General features: G+C 36.9%; 2 protein-coding genes and 1 non-coding gene across 3 annotated transcripts; 1 reads left to right on the top strand and 2 right to left on the bottom strand.

Annotated features, from left to right (window-relative positions):
• Positions 1-2080: 2080 nt before the first annotated feature.
• Positions 2081-2216, top strand: LOC146133367 (U11 spliceosomal RNA). Its single transcript, XR_014501723.1, has one exon. It is a non-coding gene; the product is annotated as a U11 spliceosomal RNA (small nuclear RNA).
• Positions 2217-3173: 957 nt separating this feature from the next.
• Positions 3174-23259, bottom strand: LOC146133368 (mitogen-activated protein kinase kinase kinase 2-like). Its single transcript, XM_083396538.1, has 17 exons — positions 23029-23259; positions 22459-22605; positions 21722-21820; positions 21228-21359; positions 19678-19803; positions 19283-19353; positions 18813-18961; positions 18423-18510; positions 15510-15595; positions 13000-13095; positions 12240-12391; positions 10701-10826; positions 7559-7730; positions 7049-7111; positions 6714-6780; positions 6115-6253; positions 3174-5585 (listed from the first exon to the last, which is right to left on the bottom strand). The coding sequence occupies exons 1-17, from the start codon at positions 23113-23115 to the stop codon at positions 5493-5495; spliced, it is 1893 nt and encodes a 630-aa protein (XP_083252664.1). The 5' UTR covers positions 23116-23259; the 3' UTR covers positions 3174-5492.
• Positions 23253-25170, bottom strand: LOC146133369 (voltage-gated purine nucleotide uniporter SLC17A9-like). Its single transcript, XM_083396539.1, has one exon. It carries the CDS (start codon positions 25028-25030, stop codon positions 23702-23704), a length of 1329 nt encoding a protein of 442 aa, XP_083252665.1. The 5' UTR covers positions 25031-25170; the 3' UTR covers positions 23253-23701.
• Positions 25171-26203: the final 1033 nt, after the last annotated feature.

The raw sequence follows: 26203 nt of genomic DNA on the forward strand, positions 1-26203 counted from the left end.
CAATAAAATTGAACAAAAAAGAATAGCTTTTTAAATATTTGTTATAATAACGTTTTCGTGCGTTTAAAACTATACGGTATCGTTTGCGTAAATATGCCACAGGCACAAACAACAACGAGCCTGTTTTGAAGCCTCAGGAACCCTATGGCTCTGGCATGTTTGATGAACCCCGAGCAGTCTCGGACACTTGGAATGTACCTCATGGGCTAAGGAAAAAAACTTTCTGCTTAAATACAGTTTATCCTTAAGGCTGCAGATAAAAACTGTAAAATTGCGCGAAAACGTGACACGTTGGTTTTGCTGCATTGAACTGTATATAGTCGACTTATTAGATCTGGCGCTAGGAAATGCGTGGTGGCGGTGTTTTCTTGTTTACGCCGCGAACGGAACTGACTCCGAAGCCAAAACACGCTTTTGGTTTGCTCGGCTTTCGCGCGCAAGGCGCCCGGCCGCAAATCCAAATTACGCTCGGATCAAGGAATTAAGGCACACGTAAGGCATTACCGCTTTTTATGAAGCGCGCTACCCGACAGAGACGTTTACACGTCCACATTTCGTCTAAGTGTATGCTTATGTTTTCAGTTTACAAACAGATCCTTTCCATTTCCTGTTTAGTGTAGATCGTAACAATTCATCGTGTATAGCTAAAACACTTTCGTATGGAAGGAACATACCGCAGACAACAAAATGTAACGGAAATATCTTGATGCTTTAAATCAAATAAATATTTCAAATGTGTAAAAAAATAATTTAATTGTGAAAGGATTTTGTATATAAATATGTAAGTAATTGAAAACATTGTTTAAGCGTTTCTTAGGCTATGAGGTGTTTTTACAACATATGCCCACTTTATTTGTGTTTACTTCTAATTTACTTTTTAATGTTACTGTAAGATATTCACCGGCGGGCGTTTACAAAATATTTGATGTACATATTGGGGAAAAAAGCAAGTACATAAGAAAATATTTTTCACTCTTGTTTGTCCTTATCTTTGTCCTTTTTCTGTACAAACTATACGCTGGTACATTGCATAAAAATATAGATCCTAGCATTTTTATCATTCAACGACAAATCACTTTTCTTTCACAGTACTATTTTAACACTCCGCTTTTATATCTAAACCTAATTATATGGATCACACTGTATGTAATTCGTCTTCCTATAACTAATCAAAACTAAAAGGAGAATTGCGATAAAAAATTGCGCCATTTTTTTAAACAAATATGAGAAAGACACAATATGACGTTTATATTATGCTTACATTGCTGTATCATTTCTAGATCTCTTAGCGGGCGGATTAATTGAATTAAGAGAATCCAAGGCAGGTATATAAATATAAAACTTTCTAAACTTTAGTCAACAAACTTGGCAGCTTAAGATGCCATAACTTTAACATTATTAATTCGAAGGTCAGTTAATCACTTCAAGCGTTAAATGTTTATTGCGTTATCTCGCAAATTTTGTTGGGGCAAACTCACAAAAGTCTAAACGAAGACCTTTTAAAATGTGTCAGATTAGCATAAAAATTATAATAATAGAACAAAATTCCTGCAAAGTGTGTGTCATGAAACGAAAACCCTACAACACGGCGCACTTGCATAACACGCCACAAAACGCTCACAAATATAGCTCGTCCGCAGTTTACAACTTATCCTTATCTTATATCATATTCCTGATAAAATTTCTTGCCGCGCCCAAACTAAGCCACTGACAGCATCATACCAACAGCTTTTCCAGCGCCTGTTTCATGTGCTGCGTCGACGTTAAAACTCAGGTAGCCTACAGCGCACGTGACCCAAATTAAAGGGTTTAAAATATGCTGCTCGTTAGCGACAAATAGTGGTAAGTTATTATGGACGAATTTTGGTGTGTTAAACAACATGAAAACCACAGCAGCTGTTGAGTATGTCGGATTATTTTAAGCTTTAAATGTGTTTGACATATTTAAGCAGTGATAAATGTGAGGAATCTTAAAAGAAAACGACTAAAATTAAAACAATAACTTTAAAAAAAAAATGTAGCGCACCACAAACGAGAATTTAATTACAACATACTTAATCTAAATTCTGTCATTTTTGGATAAAAGGGCTTTCGCTGTTTTTGGCGCACTCGATCGGTCTTCGGACTGGGCTTGTGTGGAATCGATATCCAGAGATTCCGAAAGCATAATTTTTTTAAAACTGTGGAAGTTGGTTGCCGATTGCACCGACGCCCGACATTCTTAATTTTTATTTGCATGTGCTAGTTGCTTTTTGGCACGGATTAGAGTCAGAAAGCGTTTGCTAACTTTTGTAATAAATAAATCTTTTAGCAATAACTTTGTATCTAGAATAGTAATATTAGACATTAAAGTCGACGTGACAAATAAGGCCCCAAATTTGTAATCTTTTTTACATTAAAATTGTAAAAGCTCGCTATATTTCATAGATTTTCGTGATGATAATTTAACTAATTTCTTTGTAGTTATCTGTCATACTTCCGAGCTGAATATTCTGCTCGTTAAACTGTGTTCAATATATAATTTTTGCTAGCCCAAATTAGTTTCGTAAGACAACTGAAAAGGTTTAGTTAAATAAAAAACGGTATGATGGTTTAGTTTTGGACATCCAATAAATGCGCACGGTTTGGGGATGCAAATCGTAAACAATGGCTAAGGAGAAGCACTGTGAATAAAAACATTAGTTGAGTGATGTTAAGAAGCTAATTAAGGCAGGCCTATATATGAAGCCATGTGGTACGAACAAATGATGTAATTACTTCATGGTTATCTTTGGAAATGTAACAAGATAAAATTTAAGTTGAAGTAATATATATGTATCTAGGTTTATTTTTATGGTTTGATTAACCCTGGTTAGACCTTTATGGTTTGATTAAATGTGTATGTCACTTAGTTTTCTAGCAATCTTTCACGTTTAAACAATTTTAATGTACTGTACGCTGCTATTCGCAAGTATAGAAGGAAACTATTTTGATATTTTAGTACACTAATGGTGAAGCAAATTAACAACCTTTTTATCGGAGCGTTTTTTTAGAAATTGTGGGATAAAGAGCCTTTAAGTTAAACGGTCAAAAATAGTAAACAATAATTAGACCGAACTGCATCGTGTAACTTCGGTTCTACATTCAACTTTTAACGGCCGAGCGTTGCATCAGGTTAAAAGAATTGGTCACAAATTTATTATCAATACACTCTATTGACGAAACGTAAAACAAGGAAACTTAGTGCAAGGAAGGGAATAAACGGCGGTAAAAGACGGAAAAGCGCCGCGGAACCGAATGAGGCACGGAACAGCGAAAATAAAGGCGGAAAAAGCGGACAAGGACGGAAGATAAGAAACAGCTAAAAAGCACGGCTCAATTTCATTGATATGACAGATAAACGAGTATGGTTAGTTTTTTGTATATTTGGAACGTTTGACAACGATTTTTCAGAATATTTGGGTTGTTTCTACTCATTAAACGTCAGCGAAATATCTGCTACATAAGTAGACCAATGATACAACGAAAACAATACAACATATTACAAGCTGACGGTAATTGTTACAAACTTTAGACATTGTTTTGGTTGAAAAAATAGGCTATATTTGGATAGTTCTTAACAAAAACAAAATAAACTAGGTTTTAGCGATCTTTAAACTCCCCAAAGCTCTGTAACCCAACCTTAAAAAAAATATGATTCGTTGCTTCATAACGGATCGCTATAAATAAAGCTACAAAGAAGTTTTGTGGCAAAAATTAATATTGGTATTCTCGTTAAGAAACACACAATCGAAGGTGTCAATGAAATGTTTTGCTACAGGTGTCGAATCGGATAAATAAGGTCTGATTACGGCAAAGCCAAACAGTTTGACTTTATTAGAAAAATACACATAAAAGTTTTCAGCTTCAGGACTTCGTTTTTTTCTATCATTTTTATTGTTTTTACCGACAAAAATAGTCAATTTATATATTTACTTATTTTTTAGACAAAATTATTGCGATTGTTTTTTGATCTGTCAAGTTAAGTGCCAAAATTTATTTGCGCGATTCCACAGTTAAAATGTAAGAATTAAAAAAACATATTTGCAATGGTCGTCATTTTGTGTTTTTTTTTCGATTTTGCGATGGCACAAAAAAATGGACCAGTCCAGTGCCCTTTTATGTATGGGAAAAAATTTTTCTCGATGCGGTGATGTTGAAAAATGCGAATAATTTAATATTGCAAATTAAAACGTTTCCCAGTTAAAACTGCTAGCCTGGTGCAAAACAGGAAGGATGCAAACGATATGAGCTTTTGACCGAATAAAACAAAAGGCGGCATTCAATAGATGTTTCGCACACAAATAGAAGAAAAATTTATCTGAACTTTATTCACATTTTTAGCATGAATTTTAACCAAGGATAAGATTTCCCAGAACTTTACCTAATTAACCTAACGAAATAGAATCAAAGGCGATAGATTGATTGCCCAAAAGTGCCTTTCTATGCAACCAGCAGCGAAAAATAGGTATGAATCCCTACATAAAGCACTTTATCAATTGCACTCCCACTTCTATGCTCCCGGGGTATTTCGAGGTTTACGTTTTGCGATTTTTGACAGTCCCATGCGCACGACGGTTTGCCGGTTCCAAAATAGTCGTGAAAACCCGTAAAAAACAACGACACCACCAATAAAAATGAACTTGTTACAAAAGGTGAAATACCCTCTTCGGCGTCCAACGACGCGTCATGAGGTTAAAAAACGACGGTTCGTGGCCGTTTTGCTTTAAACCTGAATCACAAAAAGGCCTGCGACTAATAAACTTTAAACAACTAGCTTCGCTTGTAAAACAATGCCTTAAAAGCAAGATTGATGATCGGCTAAAGTCAAGAATGATGATGGAAGCTAAAGTCAGGTGTAGTATTGATAGGAAGTTCGGGCAAAACCTGGTGCCACATTGTTGGGAATAATTAAATTAAACTGAATTAAGAAACAAAATTTACCTATATTTAGGTACATTGAAAACTATCATTTATGACACAGTTTGGGCACCAAGTCAGAACACTGACGATTTCGACGTATCACTTTTAGACTTTCAAAATTGTAGTGAAAACGGCTATTTCGCGCAGTCAGCCATTTTTACATATCAAACAAAATAATTGCGCTTTTTTGGTAATCGTGGTCGATGCCTTAACGATAATGGCTTTAATCTGCCTCTTCACTTTTTGTCAACTTTTCACAGCCTTGTGCCCAGACGAAATTTTCGGTCGAAGATTAGCGAAGCAAACAAAGAACAAGTTTTAGGCAACGCTTTTGCCTCGTTTCATCTTCTTTTTCGGACAACGATAACGGACTCTTTTCGGATCAGTTCGCCAACCACTACAAGAACAAAAATCGCCTTCGCCATGCGGGATCATTACGGCAACACCAGAACACATTCGTCGGTTAAACGTTCGAGGCTCTAGACCAGAAGATAGCGACCTAGAGCGTGTCCGACATCATGCCAGTCGAACGCGGACGGAGCACACCGGGTTCAGAAGTAGTTTCCACTGAACCAGGGGTGCTTAAGGAGGTCGGCGGCGTACGGTCGTCGGTCCTTGTCGACGAAGATTTTGGCAAGAAAGTCCTGCGCGAAGAAAATGGAATCGCAATCGTTTAGTAAGCTAGTTCATTACATTTTTTCCATGCTGCCAGTCTGTCATAGAAATGCTGCTGGTGAAGTCAACGTACGATTTCTCAGAATCGTTGACCAGGACTGCAGGGGACTAGGGAAAGCGTCGGTTTAGTTTAAGTCGGACTCGGGATTTGAGTAATACTACCCGAGTCCCGAGTCCGACGTGTGCAGTACCACATTCGAAATCGATAAGATCGCAAACTGTTAACAGTACGGAATAGCATTTTGTGAAATATTTTCCAACCACATAACGTGTGGATGAGTCATATAAGATCCTATGAGTGGATTGCTGTTAATATCCACTCTGTACTTGAATAACATAAACAAGTGGAGTAAATCGAACCACCGGTTTAGTGTGAGAAGCCCGTTTAAATAAAGTCTTAAAAGGGTAATGTCATTTTTGTTTTCGCATAATACAAGGCGCAAGAAAACAGCATAGATTCGCGCTAAGCTTCAAACGCATAACACTACAGCAGTTTACCTTGGCAGTTTGCGAGACGGTGGGGGGAAGTTGAGGGGAGGTCGGTTGCGTCACGATCTTGAAGAGGGCAGCCATAGCTTCAAACTCGTACCAGGGCGGACGGGTGGTCAGCATTTCAACCACAGTGGACGCCAGGCTCCTGCAAAAAATGTAGCCGCATTTAACGCATAGAGTAGACTTTGTTAAACAAGCTTTTAAATACGGCTTTGATGTAGGGCGTCTTGGTGACTGACAGTTTAAATTGCTTCTTTATTTTTAATTCATTTTTTAGGAACGCTAAAAGCTAATCTGTTGCTAATCTTCACAATTTAAAAAGCGACTAAACCTAATGAACGAATAATTATGAATGTTCATAAAACTTTGGGCACCTATATTTACAAGGAAGAAAGGTAAGCTATTTAAGTCAAACCTGGAACGCAACCATAAGAGATTAAGAGTACTGTCCGAAGAAGGATCACAAACTTTGGACAGCTATATAAATACAACGCAACTTAATATATACACTAAGGAGGGTAACCTTTGCGGAAGGAATTTTAATTAGCGCTTCATAACATATTGGTGTGACGCTTTACAAGTTCTTGTAGGCGATTTTAACTTACCAGATGTCCGCTCTCCTGCCGTAACCTTTGCCCTCGATAACCTCTGGGCTCATCCAGTATGGTGTACCTATAGTAAAACATGGGCAGTAGTAGCATTGGTTACCCTTCTTAAACAAATTTAATTTTACTTACACCTGTCAGCTTAAAAACGAGTCTTGAAAAATATCCTTATGCATTAATTGGGCGTATGCTAAGTCATGAGCTTAAAAGTGGCAATGATTTAGTTTACATTGGGATGTTTATGTTGGTTGGCAATTATGATTGTCCCGCGAATTTCTGTGGCAAGAGCGTTTGTTTGAGTTAAAGTAAAAGAAATGAAATGTAGTGATGCTTACCGACGACGGTTTGTCCCGATGACGTCACTATAGTTTGCAACTTTTTGGCCGCTCCAAAATCCCCTGAAAAGGCATCAATCATTTAGAAACAAAATTGGACTAGGTATAAAAATATTTCTTAAAACAAAACATTTTTAAACAAATCAAAAGCCACAACCTTAGAGGAAACACTTAAGTTTTCGCAGACTCCACGAATCTGTCGATCAATGATGCAAGCAAGACAAGCTAGAAAAACAACTGGCCTGTAGTGAGGTTCGAACTCACTACCTCCAGCCATACCGGGACCTTCGCTCTACAACTGAGCTAAACAGGCTCAGAGGAGTGAGTCGAGAAACAATCATACGCCAAAGCTTGCCACATTCGATTAGTATAAGCAACTTCACATTGAAGAGGATCTATAACAATGCTAGATCATCATCCAATGAAAGATACACACACATAATGGAAAGTAAGGTGACTTACTGGAAGTAAGGTGACTTAAAACACGCAAAAAAGAATTCATGCACCCACCAAGTTTAACGTTGCCAGAGGCGTCTCGCAGTACGTTGGCGCCCTTAATGTCGCGATGCACAATGTGGTAGGTGTGCAGGTACACAAGACCGTCCACTATCTGGCGGGCGTATTTGCACGTCACCGGTTCCGTGATGGCGCCGTAAGACCGGATCTCGTCTTTTACGGAACCCTGTAGAAACACAAAACGAAATGAAGTTTGAAATTTAATCTGTTTCAAAAAGTGAACAGGCGAAATCCCAATTTTTTAATTTTATCAACTGTTCTTGAAGACAAGTTTTTTTAACCTGTTGTTGAGATCCTGTGCTTAACTCCTATGCGCATCAAAAACCTATGTGGATCTATGTGCATATATTCATTTAAAAATGTCTGATTCCGATTTTAATCTGGTTTTTAAACTTTGATTATTATTGTTTATATACGCGTCGGCGGAAAAGTGATCGACAAGCAGAAACCTGCTGCCAATGGTTTTGGATTCCATAAAAATGCGCCCTTCTAAATATGCACCAAAATCGTATAAACCCACGTCTGAAAATGACGTATTCTATTTAGAGAGCTAACGTAACTTATTTTTGCGTACGATTTTGACACACACGCCAAGAAATATCAGGCCCCTTTTCACCTGGGGCTGTACCGAGAATATGCCTGGGGTATTTTGGGGGGTTATTGGGTTTTCTCTGGGGAATAAATAATTGAATTTTTGAAGAGACAAGACAATGAGGTGATTATTGCCGGTGATGCAAAAGCATCGATTGCAACCGGTACGTGGTGCAAACCGATCTCAAAATAAAACGCCTGTTTAAAACAAGCGCAAAACCTCGAAACGCCGCGATTTCTCTTCGCCACAACGGCACTTGGAAGTTTTCTTCTAAAAATAGTAGTTTCGATTGCAGGCTTCGAGTTAGGCCCGTGGCTGCAACGGAAAAAGAGGATGGGCTAAACGAGGCACTCAGCAGCGTCGCACATTCCTGAGCTGTTACGAGTGACGACAGACACCCCGACGATGCTATTCCCGCGCGGTAGTTCCCCTTTCACGAAACCGACGCAAATCGCTAAATATAGTAACAAGTAACAACCCAGCGGTTTGCAACACTAGCTCAAACCAGGGTGCTGATACGCAAAGCAATCAAGATGGTTATCGCAGTCGTTTATTGCGCGTGTCTGCATTTCTGTAAATACACAGTGTCTAATGTTTTTTCGTGGATTAAATAAAACAGTGTAAGCCGAATTTCAACAGCTATCTGGCTTACGAAACTTTAACAAAAAACATTATTTTGGGGATTTTATAAAACCACAACAAAATTTGCAGCTGTTTTACAAAAACATTCATCTTTAACATATATTGGCACAAGATCATGATGCAATGTCAAGTTAACACCTAAATTGAAAAAAATTGCTGCGAAAAATTGGAGAACCATAAACACACAAAAACGGGGTCAAATAAGCGCAGCATGTCGCCTTTTTTCACTCCCGGCAAACGTGCAAACCCACCATTAGGTAATGGGTCGGGGGTCGCCGCCGGGATTTAAAATAACCACGGGGAATTTTTGTCTCTTAACCCGACTGGCATGTTTTGCTTGCAGTGGGTTTCGCGCAAAAAAACAACAGCAACATTGTCAGAACTGCTCAGAGCAGATTTTTAGGCTTTACAAAAGTATTACGTGCTGTTTCTTTTTATAGCTATGCTGTTATCGTTCTCAGTATTAGATGGTGCAAGTGGTGGATTTACGCTTTTTTTAGTTTAGTTAAAAGATTTATTCAACACCAAACGCATTTGTTTTCACTTTTAATTCCTAAAATAATAACAGGTGTACCCCTTTATATTTATAATAATAACAGGTGTACCCATAATAACAGTTGTACCCATTTCACGGTGAATTATGCTTTTTCCAGCTGCCACGGGAAAGTCGAAGCAAAAAAAACGCCGAACAGCAAAGGCACAGAAAAATGGCCGCAGCCGAACTTTTCGTTTTTTTAATCGGATTTTCTATCTCTTGTATCTTGATGTTTTAATGTTACTTCCTTGAATTTTACTAACCGAGCCGTATAAATGTAATTCTTTAAATCGCATCCATGCGCCGGACATTGATCAAAATGCGAGAGTAATCAAATTCGAGCACGTGCGGGAATGTACGTTTAAAATGACGTAACCCGTCGGCTATGGCGCGAAAACTCAAGTAAACAGAACGTCGGGTGCGTGTTTGGAAATGCGGTTTTCTTTGGTATTTCGAGGATGGTCTTGCGCCACCCAGACTAATATGCAAGTTGACGATTCGATTGGAAAAGCGTTAGAATTTATCATTGCTAGATTATAATTTGCTGGGTTTCTCGGCTAAACAGAATTCAGAGATTACAAAAATACAGCTTAGGCGATAGAGATTTTTTACATTACACAGCGGTATACGCAGGGTTGCAATTTCGCATTTACTACCCAGATTGGTGGCTATTTTAAATAAAAAAAGTTGCTCGTTTTGCTAAGAAACACCTAAATTTTGAACCTTCCCGTTGTTTTAACTTTTTTTCCGTGCTAAATTATGTTTTTAAACTTTTTTTTCGTGCTGAAGTATTTTTTAAATGTTACGTTTGTTAATATACAACTCCTTTGATCAGATATAGCTTATTGAAACTTTAATTAGACAACGAAAATCACACTTTAGATTTAACATTATTCCGAATTTTCGAGAGCTTTTAAATTAAAATGCTGCAAAGAAAAAAAGCCTAATTTTTACTTTACAATTTTTTTAATTTACCCGTATTGTAATCAATCTAAACTTACTAATCTTTTCAGGCAAAATACAATTATTTGCTTATTGAAGTCAGAATTTAAAACAGCGCACTATTAAAATTAGTTATGGACAACTTTATTTCCCTAGATTTCTAGAACATGAACTAAACTATCAGACATAATGTTTTTTTACAAAAACAGTCATAGAACAATCAATGAAAAGATACATTACTGTTCTTAATGAATAACAACCGCAACCAATAGGACATTTGGCGCATCAAATTCAAATTAATCTCATAAGTGTTGCATAGCAAACATTGTGTAAATAAGAGCAGCGAGAAATCTTTCGGTCATCAAATGAAAGCCCTCCCAATATCGATTGCTACTCGACACGTCATACTTTTGTCCAACACTTACCCCCGGCATGTACTCCATGAATATGGAAAGCGTGCTGGAGTCCTCGGAGCAGCCGTAGTACTGGACAATCCGCTCGTGATGCAGCGTCCTTAGCAACTCGATCTCCGTCTGCAAGGCTTTGATTTCCTGCAACACAACGAGTGTGACGTCACAACAAACTTTAATTTGCACTTCACCAGGAATATTTTTTTAATTTAAGTTAAGAGCGTCGGCCTTGAAGTTTTGGCCAGGTTGGTTTCAATTGCCCCTATAGCTAAAATAAAACTCAAACAGTAAAAAAACATACTCTCAGAATATTTGCCACGAAATTCTAGTCTTAACAGCTAAATATTAACAAAACACGCCGTTTTTCTAATTCCCCGAAAACAGAAAAAAAAACTTAAATATTTATTTCAAGCACAATTGAAACATAGTAAGGAACGTTGTGCAATTGGTGCATTGCATTGCAATAGCGTAACTTCTACATGATTGGATGTGTTTATGTTCATCACATGCTGGCAAACTTACCACGCTGTGTGCCGTGGGTGTAGCGTTGTGCACAATTTCTATCAACATATATAAACAATGTGACGATATTTAAAATGTTCACAAAATAAAGTTTGCAATGTGATTTAGGACAAGGGATGGTACGTTCTGTAAACTGACAAAAAAAAACTTTTTTTTAGTATGGCAAAAAGTAAATTGTATCGCTTACATATTCATGTAACACGCTTTAAAAACCTTTATAAGCACTACACAATTCATTTTAACGTTAGATGATAATATCATAAAAGGAAATCAACTTTGTAACTATACGCCGCCCACGCAAAGAAAACACAAGGGCATCTTTGCACTTGTCAGTCGTTTGACCACAAAAAGCGCTAACGTCTATACGAGCCGCAAAGTGACCTAACGTCTGGTTAAACATTAACTCACGCTTAAGCAAATCAAACAACCAGAGGACAGGCGGCGGTTTGCGTAGCAATAAACGACCTCGCCCCAACCTTTATTGCCTTGCTTTTGCAAAGAAAAATGCAAGTTACACTTCGAGGAATCGCAAATCATGTGGACGTTTTGAATTTTTCGCGATAGATTTACAATAGAGAGTTGGATGCGGCTCACTCACAGAATATTTAAATCTGTTGCAATTAAAAAATAACTAATAAAAACACGAAAGCAATGTTTTGCGGGTTAAAGCAAAAATAATATAACCTGGAGAACACGCGTAAACAAAATGGAAAAACATTTTTTAGGTTTCTTGCCTCCTAATCGTAAACAAACTGTTGTGGGAAATAACTTATCACTACAAAAAATTTAGAATCTCGAAAGTTCAAATAAAAGCCCAGGTCCGCTTAATCCACAAAACAGCACTTGGGTTTGAAACCATTGGCCTAGAACTAGATCAACGTTTCAGCCTAACAAGGTCAAAAAGATACAATTCAAAACAATGATAGCACCACAACCACCTGTTTCAGCCGTCATTTACCGAAGCGTACCTCGTCGGGCAAGCCGATGCAGCCTTTATAAAAAATTCAAAGAAAACCAAGAAAAGCTACTCGCCTTTGACGCGTCGTGGGTGTCGGCGGCGTGGATGTCGACCTGCTTCACGGCCAGTTCGATTCCGGTGTCGGCGTCGTAGGCGAGGTAGACCTTACCGAACGCTCCATGGCCAAGCACCCTGCCCTTACGCCAGTTGGCTGGGGCTTTGGGGGCTTTAAAATGAAGAAAATAAGGTTAGGAGGTCGTTTAGTGTGAAGTAAACCAATAACAGTGGCCGAAAAGGAAATGCTGCGCTTCTAACGCTATCAGTTGTGATTAAAAAGACTGTTTCGAAAATAATTCGGACCACTTTTTATTAAATAATTATTCAGCTCGTATAAAATGCGTAGAAGTCTTATACCAGTGTTTTTCAGCCTTTTATAGCTTGCGGCACCCCTCATAAATGATAAATAGATTGCGGCCCCCCTACAACATTTTCCGTAGGTAATTCACTAGAATATCACAATAAACGGAACTGGAACAACACACATAAACTCTACACTTTTGAGGAAGTTATAATTGGATTTATTCTACTATAATCTTACACAAAAAGCTGTAAAGTTTAAGCAAGAAATCAGATTCTTAAAGATTCTCAAAATTCTCTCGGCACCCTTGAGCATTAGAAATGGTACCCCAGGGTGCCGCGGCATCCCAGTTGAGAACTACCGTCTTATACGGTTACCTTTGAAAGTACACTAAATCTTATCATTTTTACGCAAATTTTAAACGAATGAAATCTGATAGCAAATAAAGCTTAACACATTTTGGGTCAGTTGCTTACATTTGACGAAGGACGACATAATTTGCGGGCTTTGATCCATGGGCGTGACGTCACTCGCCGTTCTTCTGTGACGCCCTGCACTTCCGGGGCTCGTGCCTTTGTCAAACAAATAATATCTTGTTACGTCACAATAATTGCCAAAGAAAGTAGGCTCGCACTAAGCAAAACGAGTAATAATAAATAAAACACACCTCATACAAAAATATTTTTGAAAAAAAACAGCATTTTATTTTTACAGACATGAGTGAAAAACTGTAAGCACCTCAGTTGAACCTTGAATTTTGCATTTACGGTAAAACAACAGGAATGCGGACAAAAGTCGCTCAGCGGCGTAGACCAACAACAGTGCTCGGGCAGCGGCACTTTCTAGAAACAACAACCTTTGCTGGATAGCACACGTTCAGGCACCTTTAGGGTGGGCACATTTTTTTGAATCATCGACCTAACCGAAGGCACATAGCACGTATCCCGCATAATTTGACGCGAATATTTCATCACTGAATGACGCAATACTACAAGGCCTCATATCACCATACATATAAACATACGTGACACGAGTTACGCAGGCTTTACTCTATGACAGGGGTGTCCAACTCAAACATGCCGGCGTGCCAATTGTTATCTTATAACTTCTTCCCGTGCTAAAGTTTATTAATAATTCTTTCTAATAGTAAAAGCGTTTTTTACCAAATAATAAAAACGTGTAATTAGCAGTGCACATTACTGCATCTAAGTGTCCGTCGGTGAGCTGACTTCGCGAGCCGCATGCGGCTCTTCAACCAGTTTCATGCGGCTCTTACGTTCAGGTTATATTTGAGTTTCAACATTTAGTGAAAAAAAATCACGCGTTTTGCGCTAAATTCAGTTAACTTTCCTGCAGTGTGAGTTAAAAATCGCTAAATGTAGCCTACACAATATTGTTAGTGTGCAACAATTATAATAATCCTATACCCTCAGTAAAGGCATTTGTAAGGAAGAAATATATTTAGATCTGTCCATGTGAAAGGTGTGGCTCTTAGCGGTTAACCAGTGAAGAAATGCGGCTCTTGGTCTCTAATTGGTTGGCCACCCCTGCTATATAATGTTATAGTATTAGAAGTAACTGTTAGTTGTCGTGATTGCCGCGATTGTTTTATATTGCGACCATAAACAATGGCAATTTACTGTATAAAAACATAACTATTTTTTGGCAATTGGCTGAATAAATAACAAATTATGTAATTTAGGGGGGGGGGGGGGCTTGCGTGCCATTTTTTATTTGGTCGCGTGCCGCTTGTCGGACACCCCTGCTCTATGATCTAGTGGTGCAATTTTTTTACAAGGCTTTGATAGACACAAGCAATTTTCGCACGTATAACCTGGTTTTCACCTTCACCGTCTATTTCTCGGCGTCCTGTCATCATGAGTGATTTTTACTAATGTACCGATAAACAATGTTTGTCTGTATCATGGAAATATGTAATGTTTTAACGCAAGTAAAACACGTGGATACAGTTTTCAAACAAAGGCCTGTAGCCGCGGTTTGAGTATAATGTGCTTTAGGTAACGTGTCTGTTTCTTCCAGCAACTGGGCTGTAAAATTTGAGAAAATATTGGCTTTCATGGCAATAAACTTTATACAGGAAAACTTTAAGCTGAAAAAGTTGGTTGTAAAATGAAGTTTATGATACCACGCCCGGTGGTAAAACAATTGCAACTCTCAAATCTAGGTTTTCAGTTCCCTGTTGGTCCCTTAACAATCTTGTTTCGATAGTTATTTTTTAAATTCTTACCAACAGCACTATTAACAGAGTTTTCAAAAAAGTGTTGCGGTAGGTAGATTGTTTGTTTGCGTGTAATACGGGTTAATCAAAAAGACAGCCAGACCTACTCTTCAAACAGCAAACATTTTACTTAAATTACCTCATTCGTTTTTCGCTTACTAAAGGCACAATTTGTGTTATACAGACCTCGCAGCGATGTGCAGTGCACGTTTAACTAGAAAGCAGTAGATGCGAAACACATAAAGGCCGCAAAAAACAGCAACGTTGGCGCTGCACGGTTGAGCGCACTTGCGTCAGCGTGTGTTGCACGCTTGACTGCGTACCGTCCGACGTGCATTGCTTACGTGGTTTTGCTGCTATAAATACGTGCGGGACGATGCTCAGCCGCATCTTTTTGAGTCGGGGAGGATTGACTAGGCGCAAAACCCTTTGGGGCCGGATTAGGGAAGGCGGGGGTTTCCGACGCCGCTTTTGGACGAGATTTTGATGGATTTGGGAAAAAATAAAAATTCCGTGTTGACGCTCCGCTGTTTGTTTTGACAAAATCAACCTCATTCACGCTAACTAGTCTTTGTTGAAAACCAATATTGGACGATGTTCCTTTCCCTAACTGTGCTTATACAATCAACCTGAATCTTAATAATCGAATAGATCGATTCCAAAAACACAGGCAAAAATGTTGTCTCAAACTCAAAAGCATTCACTTTTGCCTGGTACGTTTATTCCTATCTTTCACCGACTTCTCACCTGTGTAAGTTGTGCCCGACGTGTTGAACTGATTGTGAATCTCCTCCAAATCTAGTCCGCTACTGCAGCTACTGCAGTTGGAGGATCTAACGAACAAAAGAATAAAACGCTAGTAACTGTGAAAAGGTCAAAACGCCAAGAAAGTCAATCACAATAGTCGAGTTGCCGTGAATGTACTTTTAAGAAAAAAGCTGATAAATTCGGCTTTAAACGCACTTCTTGTTTGCCGAAAATTGATATATTCTGGTAAAATATTTTGATCTGATCACTTACTTTTTTATTGTTATGGTCAAATGTATTTTCTGCCGCAGTTAAAGGTAATTGTGAAAAAGTTTGACGATTTTACATTTCCGTCCGTGTCATTTTTTATACTAGAATGATATGAACTAAAAGTGAAGGCATAATTTCAAGCCATAGACTGACGGGAATTATTGCCAAGCACCAAAAGTGAAAATAACAAGCGTAACAAACAGGAACTGCTTGTTTCTGTTCGGGCAACTTCGGACACCACAAGTATAGCCCGAGGGATGTAGGTAGAACTGGGAGACAAATCAGGTGATTATGACGCAAGGATAGTTATTGCGATGTTCCAAATCGCTCACTCTCAATTCCTGACTGCATAAGTGATATGATAGTAACTTTTATTTAGGCGTAAGGCGGGTTGAATAACATTACCCAAGCATTGTAAAATGTTCTAAAAAAATGTTCATGTCTCCTTACGTTTTAATTTGTACGTTTAGCAAAAAATCGCTACTATCTTTCAGCAGGTAAAATGTCCTTGATTTGCAGTGTAGTAAACAAGTCATTTGAAAACGACTAAAGTCAAAATCATGTGATTTATAAAACTAGTCTGAGTCAAGTCATTTGCAATAAATAGCAAATTCACGATCCAGCTTGAGTCAATTCCAAGTCATTTGACTAAAAACTATATGCTAATCTCATTTCGTTCCAAAGCAATATTTTTTTTCAAGTAATTTCCCTGATTACTTGAGTCCAAGTATAGACATTTGTCAACATATCACTTGAATTAATTTATTGCAACACTGTTCATTTGTGTTTCCAATTTATATCGTTTTTATCTTTATAGGATGTTAACCATATGATCAAACACAAACTAAAAAGCAGAGGAAACATGTAGGAATTTTCACGTTCCCCGTCCCGACAATCCCAGAAGCTACAACCTTCACCTGACTTACGCCATCGGTAAATTAAGAACAAGCTACGTCACCACACGTGATTTACGCGTCGCGGTCGAGTGACCACGGTGTGTTTTTACGCATCGCCGACTACGATCGCAACATTTGAAAAGCGATCCTGTCACGTAGGGCTCACAACAAATTGAAATGAACATGTGCTGTCTTTCCTCGTATGTTACAGAGAGTGGTTCGAACTTTTGTAAAAAGTTTCGGAGTTTAACTTTTTTTTATCGAGACACACACAAAAATAAAGAATATGCTAAAAAAACTATTAACGTTGATCTATAATATGTTGTAAACAGTGGTTTGATGGCCAAATGTATCAAAATTGCGCGTACAGAAAAGCTACACACTGTTGACAGCACATGGTTGTTAGTTACCGACTCAAAATAAGTGTTTTAACGCAGTACCTTAATATTTTAACCAACAGTAAAAAATATCGCAATTAAAAAATAAAAATTAATATTTGGTTGACCGCAGTACGTTTAACCGGTCGAGTTATAAACACGGCCAACCTATTTAACTCCTTTTAATTTCACAGACCAGAATAGTTTTTTGCACACTGTGGAATATATAAATGTGATTGAAGTGCGGTAAAGCGAAACGCCATTATGGTCACCTGGTCAAGCTATCTGTGTGAAAGACTACGTTTTGCAGACGTGCGTGCAGTTAACGCCAACGCAACCATTGAATATAACGTGAAATATTGAGCCGGGTTCTGTGAACCCATTAAAATGCACATGTGACGCTGTTCGGTAATGTCAGTCGCACAATTCAAACGCAATAAAGTAACACCGACGAGTGCAGAGCGTTTGCACGAATAGTGAACGACTAAACGACCATTAGTAGTTTATGTAGACGTTAACCACCTACAGTAGAAGAAGTTAATATGACCTCTGTCATAAAATATGTCAAGAGTGGCTGGATATCAAACTGTGACCGCGGGCTATCGGGTCTCTTATCATCGACATTTGCCTATCGATTAAAATCCACTAAAAAGTCACACCGTATAGTCTCAGTGGTCAAACTGCGGTGCGATAGCTGAATCTAAATCAGCTCCAGGTCAATGTTTACAAAATACAATAACAACACATATAAGGTTTAAACGTGTACCACAAAGTTTTGACTTTTAATTTTTGTATTTTTTGGTGCCATATTATTATACTATACCTAGTCGCGTCCCATTTATTGTTCTATAGTTGGTTGTGTATATTTCCGTTGTTTGGTCTCTGGTGTATAATTTCACTAAGAAATATATGATTCCGGTTTTCGATTTTTGTGTATGCATTTTTCCACGTTAAAAAATGTTCGACTTTTAAAGGGCGTTTACATAAAATATCTTAAAATAACAAACAAATTACATTTTGCAGACTACACGAAATGACAACAAGGGTTTCTAAAACTAAAGCCAGGTACTTCAAGGGTTAACTATAGTACGGAAGTAACGCATAAGAAACGCCTCATTACTTTGTTTAAAAAAATAACAGCATCATTTATCTTATATTTATAATATTGTATTGAATAAATCGCACTTGTAAGACGATCCACTTTTCCCTACTCTCATCGGCTTGTCAAAAAATGCCTTAACAGCTGTTCTTAAAAATCAATCTTCTTATGTCTAATTTAGGTCCTATTTTTGGCTGGCTCAAGTAATTAACTTAATCTTATGTGGCATCTATTAAAATAATTGCCCACCCGTGCTTTGCCCAGTACTTACATGTTATTGCTGGAGTTAAAATGTGAGTTGCTTGGAAGGAATCTTGCGCTTCGCACAGAGGGCCGTATTCTCGGGAATGTTCGGGCATCTATGAAATAATTTGGGAGTCAAAAAAGCCGGTTGTATCAAAAGTTATGAACCAGTTCCAGGAACAATTACAAAGGAATAACACAAAACCAAATGGTGACTCATGTTATCTAACAGCTGGCAACTTTATTATACTGAAGCTTCATGCAAGCTGAAACATATGTGTGTGTTATTTTCCAACAGGTATGTTATTTCTTTAGTTGGAAACATTTTTTTAAACATTTTAGCGATTTTTAAAACTTTGAGCTGAACAATAGTAACATTGTTTTACAAAGATATTAAATGCAATGTTAGATATGTTACTTTCAAGTTTTCTCTCTTCTTGCGAAACATTGTTCTGTGAATGAAGCCTCCTTGGGTAAGTCCCCCCTTTTTGGTGGGTGACCGGGGATACATCCATGTCTTCATCAGGGTATCCTGCCCCTCTAAGGCTGCCTTGATGCCATGGTTCCCTGAGAAGTGGAGGTTTTGTTTATTTGTTTCACAAAATATTTAATTTGTTTTTGCCTATTGGATTTATGTTTTAGAACTAAAACAGGGATGTTTCGACTAAATATATTCAGGCATAAATATATAAAAAAAGATTTTAATGTCTTATATATTATTCATACCAATGAATAAGCTAGACTTTTTTGGTAGTATAAATAAATTCAGTTAATATATTGTACATGCAAATTATACTTGTACTAAAAACATAATAACTATGAAATAGTACTTTATTACTATTAACACCTTTGGTAGCTCAATTAGAAGTATATATAACGGTAACTTACGATCCCAGTTGAGGACTCGACAGACTACTGTCTAGCGATGTCGAACTGCTGTAAGCAACAGGGCTAAACATCTGGGAACAATAAAACAAATGTAATGTAACCAGAAATATACAAAAAAAACAAGTTCCTGTACCAAAGTATATTGGAACTGAAATTAGGTCATCACAAAAGCAAATAACAGGATGAAACAGTTTGACTTTTTAACTATTTTAAATCACAAAAGAGTTGCTAAAGTAATTTACAAATAAGTAGCGTTCCAAGGGTAAGCTACAACCCCACAATAGATTTATTGCCCATTAACATTTACTATCTAAATAACCCATTAAAATACAATCATGTCATCCAGCCTAGTCTACAAGTATCAAGTACACCAAAATTAGGAACAGAAGACCTACCGGAGTGTCAGGAATAAACTCTCCTTGGCTGTTGAGCGATGTCCTTGAGCCCCTGTGCCGTTGGATCTCCTTTTCATCGATAGTTCCAGGAGGGGGTGAGTAGCGACCGTGTATGTGCTCGTGCTTCTGGAAGAGCATATTTTGTATCATTACTCTCTTCATAATTGAGTGTTGTACGACAGTCCACCGAATGCCTTTGTAAAGGCTTCACCGAAATCAGTAAGCCTGATGAGGATTATCTTAGTGCAAGCAATGCCACCCACCCCCCAAAAACTAGCCTGGGTTGAGGTTCAACCTCCTGACTTTTGGTCATAGCTTGCCTAAGGCATCTATTGTACTATATAATGTGTGCCGTTATCGTTCGTTAGTAGAATTCATGAATGTCTTATTCACTCAATGCACATTGTGTGTATATATACATTTCAGTTGTTGTCTGACAGTCACAATTTGACATACTGAATAACACAGGAATGAATAAAACTCCTAAATAAAAACAAAAAAGAGCGGGTGGTGAGGGTCCTTAAAGTGGGCAACCACAAGAAAAAATAATGAGAACTACTGATCTAGACTTTCTTTTCTGATGTATTATTTTTTAACCGATGTTATAACAACTAATACCTTTAAATACAATCAGCATAAATGAACAAAGGCTTAAAAAGTTTAAAAACCATGTTGTTTTGTTAATCACAAATTTTACAGCATTTCCAAACTCCTCAAATAACAATCATGACACATTTTATTAGGAAATTGTCTGAGTAATGACACAGTTAGTTAGCTTATTTTGAATAAATCACTGTCAATTGTCTGAGACTAGTTAACAAATCGAGAAGGGATTCCAGACATTCAATGACAACTCAAGTATCTTCAGTCATTGAATTGTGTGAGTGGCTGATTTAGGTGCACTTTAGATTGGATAATAATATAGATGGGTTTAGTCACAAGGCAAGAATTCTGTAAAGATGTTTTATTTAATTAGGTAAGCAGGGGAATTTGTTTTTTAGGTGCACATTGCCAATCAAAGACATTTGTGTATACTTTTACACTAATGTTCCGCTTATATTCATTATTCAATGCCCTGTTTTTCATAGCATTGATTTATAGTGTGTATATATATCCTTAATACCATGCTTTTCCACCATAAGCCACAGTGGTTAGATATAACAATAGTTTAAACAACCTAATTTGAATTGTACCAAATAAACTTGTTGTTCATTTGCAGCTAACCAGGTCTTAATTATCGGCATAGTAGTAAGGTCTCAATTATAGGCATAATACAGGAAGTTATTTTTGGATGTTAATCTCTTCAAGAGATAACAATAGCCTCAAGCCAATGCAACTATATTGCAAAGCTGATATTGTACAGCTTCAAACTAAATGAAAAATATTTTGATATATTTACTTCTTCCTCTCTGTTAAATCACCCGTGGCTAGAGTTATGAGACATTATATTAATACTATATATATTTTAACAAACAAACCAGCAAAAATAAAACTGTAATACAAATTGTTTGCAAACAGACCTCAATTTAGAAAAATTTGGTTATAACTACCTGTTGGGGAGATTTAATTCCTGGGGGTTGGGGTTCAGCGAAGGGCGACGGTACCTTGGAGCCAGGAGATGTGGCAGTAGGTGGAGTTTGGGGCATGTTAGACCAGAGTTGTGAGTCAGACACTGGCAACAACTGAGGAGAAAGTAACATTTAAGAAAAGGGACAAACAAATGTAATCAAGTGTTGATGTCCACGCTGATATCAACTTTTGGATCACTTTTTTTTACTGAATATAGTGTAATCGTCTGTAAGATTTTTAAGCATAGAACACAAATATAAACAACTACAATAAAAGTGTCAAAAAGACATTTTTACTTTACAATAGCTAATGCATAGTAGACACTTCATTTTTTATGAAAACATGAAAGTTGTGCTTGTAAAGTATGTAAATTATAAAGCATGTCAATGAAGTATTTGTATGTAAATTATAAAAAAGCATGGCCAATGAAGTAATTGCTCATATATTATATTATAACACTAGAACTAGTGTTCACCTTATCAATCAAAGTAATGCGTAAATTCCTGAGTAGATTGCTGTCCATTAGTTCAATTACTTGGTCGACATCAGATTGACTTTGTATTGGGACTTGAAGCTAAAAATAACATCTGGATTATTTTGTTTATTGGCAAATTAAACAACAAAATTGACTTTAAAATATTAACATGTGTATAAAAACAAACACTATCTTAAAAAAGCACAGGTTAGATTCTAAACATATTTTGAAAGTAACTTATCATACAACTAACAAATTCCCATGGTAAAACAAATATGCATTGGAGTTTATAGATACACAATGTAACTATCAAGATACCATTATCCTTTGGTAAACAATACTCAAGGACTTTATGGAAAATTTTGAAGTCACAGCAACAGTTTAAGAACCCAATTTAAACAACAGAATAAATACACATTTTTTTTTTATGAATCCAATAAAAATGTAGTAGGAATATTAAAGCCCATACAGAAGTAGCTCTCATTATGAACGTTTTAAATACCTATTTATTCATTTTCAACATGCAGTGAAAAGGCACTTAGTGACAACGCACATTAAAAATGTCTTTACTCACAATATTCTCGTAGGTGTACACTACTAGCATTAAATAAACTAATAACAAATGAGCACTGAGCACTTTTTTATTAGCAATAACTAGTAAACATTAAAATTTGACTTGTTACTATATTACTATACATAGGCACCCAACTAGCAAACAATTAGGTGTTTTTACCAACCTCATTATTGCTCCCAGTTGAAAATAACATTGCCATTTGTTTTCCATAAATCTTTTTGGTCATATCAAGTAATTTGTTAAAAGTTAAAGGTCTTGGTAGTTGAACAATGCGGCGCTCTCCTTGGAACTCAAACTTTACCCGAATTCCCTAAAAATAAGATAAAAAATAAAACATTATATAACTGAACATTCATAGGCAAGTATGAAAAACTGTGACGTTAATAGAGGTTCTTAAACTTTTTTTACCACGGACCCCTAAAGTTTTTTTTTGTTTGCGTGCAAGAAAATTTAAAAAAGGACGACATGTTGATGTCAAAATAGAAATAGATGTCAGAAATCTGTTGATTTTGCTCCAAAAGATGTGGAAGTGAAAGGAGTCTAAATACAGTCAGTGCAAAACCGTTTTATCTTTCATTAAAACTTTTTTTAGTGAAAAATTGCTACTTTTCTTTTTAAATATACACTAATATTTTAATTAGGCCTTCATGGACCCCCTAAAACTAGTATGCAAACCACAAGAGGATCTATGGACCCCAGTTTGAGAATCCCTGTATTAGGAACTAGTGCATACCTGTTTTTGTTTAGGTTGTTTTGCTTCATTCTGCAATGCAGCTAAATCATCCAAAATGGAACGAACTGGATCTTCAATAGGGTTCATGGTGAAACAGGTTTAAACTGAACTCCCATCAAGGAAAAAGAACCACCAGAACTACTGCTGCTATGCGATAATCCAAATGTCACAAAGCACAGGTTTTAAAGAAAGCATTTTACAAAATCACACCAAATATTAAAAACCTGAATAAATATAATTTGTAAGGCAATTCTTTAAAAAAGCAAACATGTTGAATTGATAGGCTAGGAGCAAACTCAAGTAAGGCAAGTTGGTTAGGTGCAAAAATGATACAAATAACCTGAAATTAATCAATATAGCTGACAAAATTGGCTGCAAAATAAATAAATATTACCAATTTTTAAAAAGAAATAAAATTTATGCGACAAAACTGATTCAAATAAAAACACTAGCAAAACGTAATAAAAATGCAGTTTAAAACAACAACTTGTATCATTTAGTCCGAATTTCAATTGCATTATTTTAGTAAAATAATGTACACATTTAGTCAAAAACAGAGTTAACGATGCCAAGTGTAGGAAATGCATATTGGTTAAATTATATATAATGATACATAATAGGTAAAATCATTGTAATACAGTGGCTCTAAACTTTTAAACATTGTTGCGGTATGTTATACTAATCTGGTGGCGGAACCGAATATTAAAAAAGCGGAGATGCCCATAATATTTACGCCAGCCATGTAAAGAAAAACATAGCTCCAGTTAGCGGTAGCTTCTAAAATGTGTCCAGTTATGTAAACACCGACAAAGCTTGGTATGCAGCTCAAGGCATTAGAAACACCAAAAACTGAACCAGCGAACTTTGGTACAATATCTTGAGGATTGACAAGCACAGCACTATTATGAAAGGTCTGTAAAGACACGGCAAGACCAGCACAAAACAAAGCTGATCGAAATCCAGGGCTGAATGGTAATAAAAGACCCATAACAGCAGTACCAACCATTGCAATACCTTGTATTAGTTTTCTAGTAAAGGCTACATCACATTTTGCATTTATTAGCCTCTCGCTTAGCCAACCACCGAAAACACTTGATGGAATAGAAAAAATCCAGGGAACTACATTGTACACCCAGCCTTTTTCTTCTGGATAGTGCTCATGGAAAAATGTAGGAAGCCATGACAGAAGAATGTAAAAGCAATTATTCATGCAGAAATGTGCAGCCATGAATGCCCACACACAGTGCTTTGAATATATTAACCTCCATGGAACACCCTCTGATTTTTGTTTATCTGTTGGCTGAGTATACACCATACTGTCCATGGAAACTACATTCTGCCTTGGTTTTCTTGCGAGTGTCCATACCGTATAACTTAAAATAAGTCCAATCATTCCAGTAAAGTAAAAAGTCTCTTCCCAGCCATGATGCTCAAGCATAATTGAACCAATTCCACCAGAAACCAATGTGCCGAAATTGGAGGCACTTGTTACAATTCCAATAGGTAATGATCGTTTAGTTTTGCAAATTCTATGGCCAAGCAAGCTCATCATGGAAGGATAATGCACTCCCTGGGTCACTCCCAACATGACTCTTGATATCATGAGCAAGAACATTGTACTAAAAAGAGGAGAAGACATTGCTGCAATGCGAGGAGTGACAAATGTGATAATACTCCAGCAAAGTGAAGACATCCACAAAACACGATCACCACCAATTCTATCTGCCATATAACCCCCCAAAATTTGTGTTGTGATATAACCCCAGAAAAACGAGCCCATTACAGCACCAAGGTCTGCTTTGTTCCATCCAAATTCTTTTGCCATTGCAGTTGCACATACTGGCATTGCTAGTCTGGCTGCAAATAGAGTTGAGGTAAGGACAAACAGCATTGCTGTCCATAGTTTTATTTCATAGCCACCCCAGTACATTCGCTCATCAATTTTGGAATGGACTTGATATGAGGAATGCAATTTCTCATCTTTACTCTTGTATGGCGGCATCCTTTTTCAGAGGCAGTTTTTTTTTTTGCTTTAAAGCTTTGCACCACAATATAGGTGCATATTATTCTATCATGCTTCACATGTTTGATACAACTTTAAGAAAGTAAAGACATGTTGATTGTTGACTAGCTAAGCCTAAATTCATCATGTAAAATTTCATAAAGTATTAAACCATACTATAATATCTATACCTAATATACTATACCTAATATATAAATACAATTAACTACTCAAAAACAACAACTACATTAAATTTATCCAAGTCTGTTGTTGTTTTCTTTAGAAAATTATAAATTTTTTTACTTTGCTTAACTACAAATTGGGTCTAGTTTGCTAACTAAATATGTATTTAGTGCGTTTTTATTGTTCACAAAACGACAGGTAAAGCTTTCGTGGAGCTTGATAATTACTGTATAAACAATATGTAACGATGTTTCGTGAAGGTACAATAAATTGTCGAAAAAAAACTACTGCTTGTCTTAACTATCGTCCCAAATGGCCGACAAATAGCTTGTCAGTTGAATAAAAACAAAACCATTTATCGCGTTTTTCTACCTTTCAGGTTGGTAATTCCGCTGTGACGGTGTTGTATGACGATCTATACGTCACACCGATATGCAACCAACCGAAGCGATGTTATTTCCGTATTTACTGTATTTTTTCGCAATTTTGCCATAAAACCTATGAAATGCAACCAAAAATTCCCATTCTTTGCACTGAGACATTTTTTTACCGTTTTAATTTTGTTTATAACTTAAAAGATTTCTTCCACTCACAGTACGGGACTCGGGAGTCGGACTGTTTTTTAACCGACTTCGCAGCCATGGTTATAAGCAAAATTCACTTCAAAATCTAAACAGTGCAGATGTTCTTCGTAGGTTTTTTTTATTAGGTGGAAAAAAAAGACGGAATTAAACTTTCATCTTTGCGCCAGCATTACCCGAAAATAGCAAGTTTCGTAATTAAACCTAGCCTACACTTGTTTTAAGAACCCCTACTGTTCCAGTGTATCGCGGCCAGCGGGTTAATCTACAGTAGGCCTACATGTTATAAATAAGCAATTTGAGAAAAAGAGGAATTGGTTAACTAAATGGCATACTTCGCTTCCCTAAATTGATTTGTTTATCTTTATATTTCTTTAGTGCGGTAATAGTAGTTCTATCTTTCTTTTTT

This window comes from Ascidiella aspersa, chromosome 9, assembly GCF_963924565.1.
Source record: "Ascidiella aspersa chromosome 9, kaAscAspe10.2, whole genome shotgun sequence".
NCBI classification, from domain to species: domain Eukaryota; kingdom Metazoa; phylum Chordata; class Ascidiacea; order Phlebobranchia; family Ascidiidae; genus Ascidiella; species Ascidiella aspersa.

What these genes read in the sequence shown, in the direction of transcription:
- LOC146133369 (XM_083396539.1), bottom strand. Translation starts at nt 25,030, where the DNA reads ATGCCGCCATACAAGAGTAAAGATGAGAAATTGCATTCCTCATATCAA.
- LOC146133368 (XM_083396538.1), bottom strand. Translation starts at nt 23,115, where the DNA reads ATGAACCCTATTGAAGATCCAGTTCGTTCCATTTTGGATGATTTAGCT. An exon ending in AACAACCTAAACAAAAACAG is followed by an intron (nt 22,606 to 23,028) that starts GTATGCACTAGT and finishes TCTTATTTTTAG; the next exon opens with GGAATTCGGGTAAAGTTTGA. An exon ending in ACACCCACGACGCGTCAAAG is followed by an intron (nt 10,827 to 12,239) that starts GCGAGTAGCTTT and finishes GTTGTGTTGCAG; the next exon opens with GAAATCAAAGCCTTGCAGAC.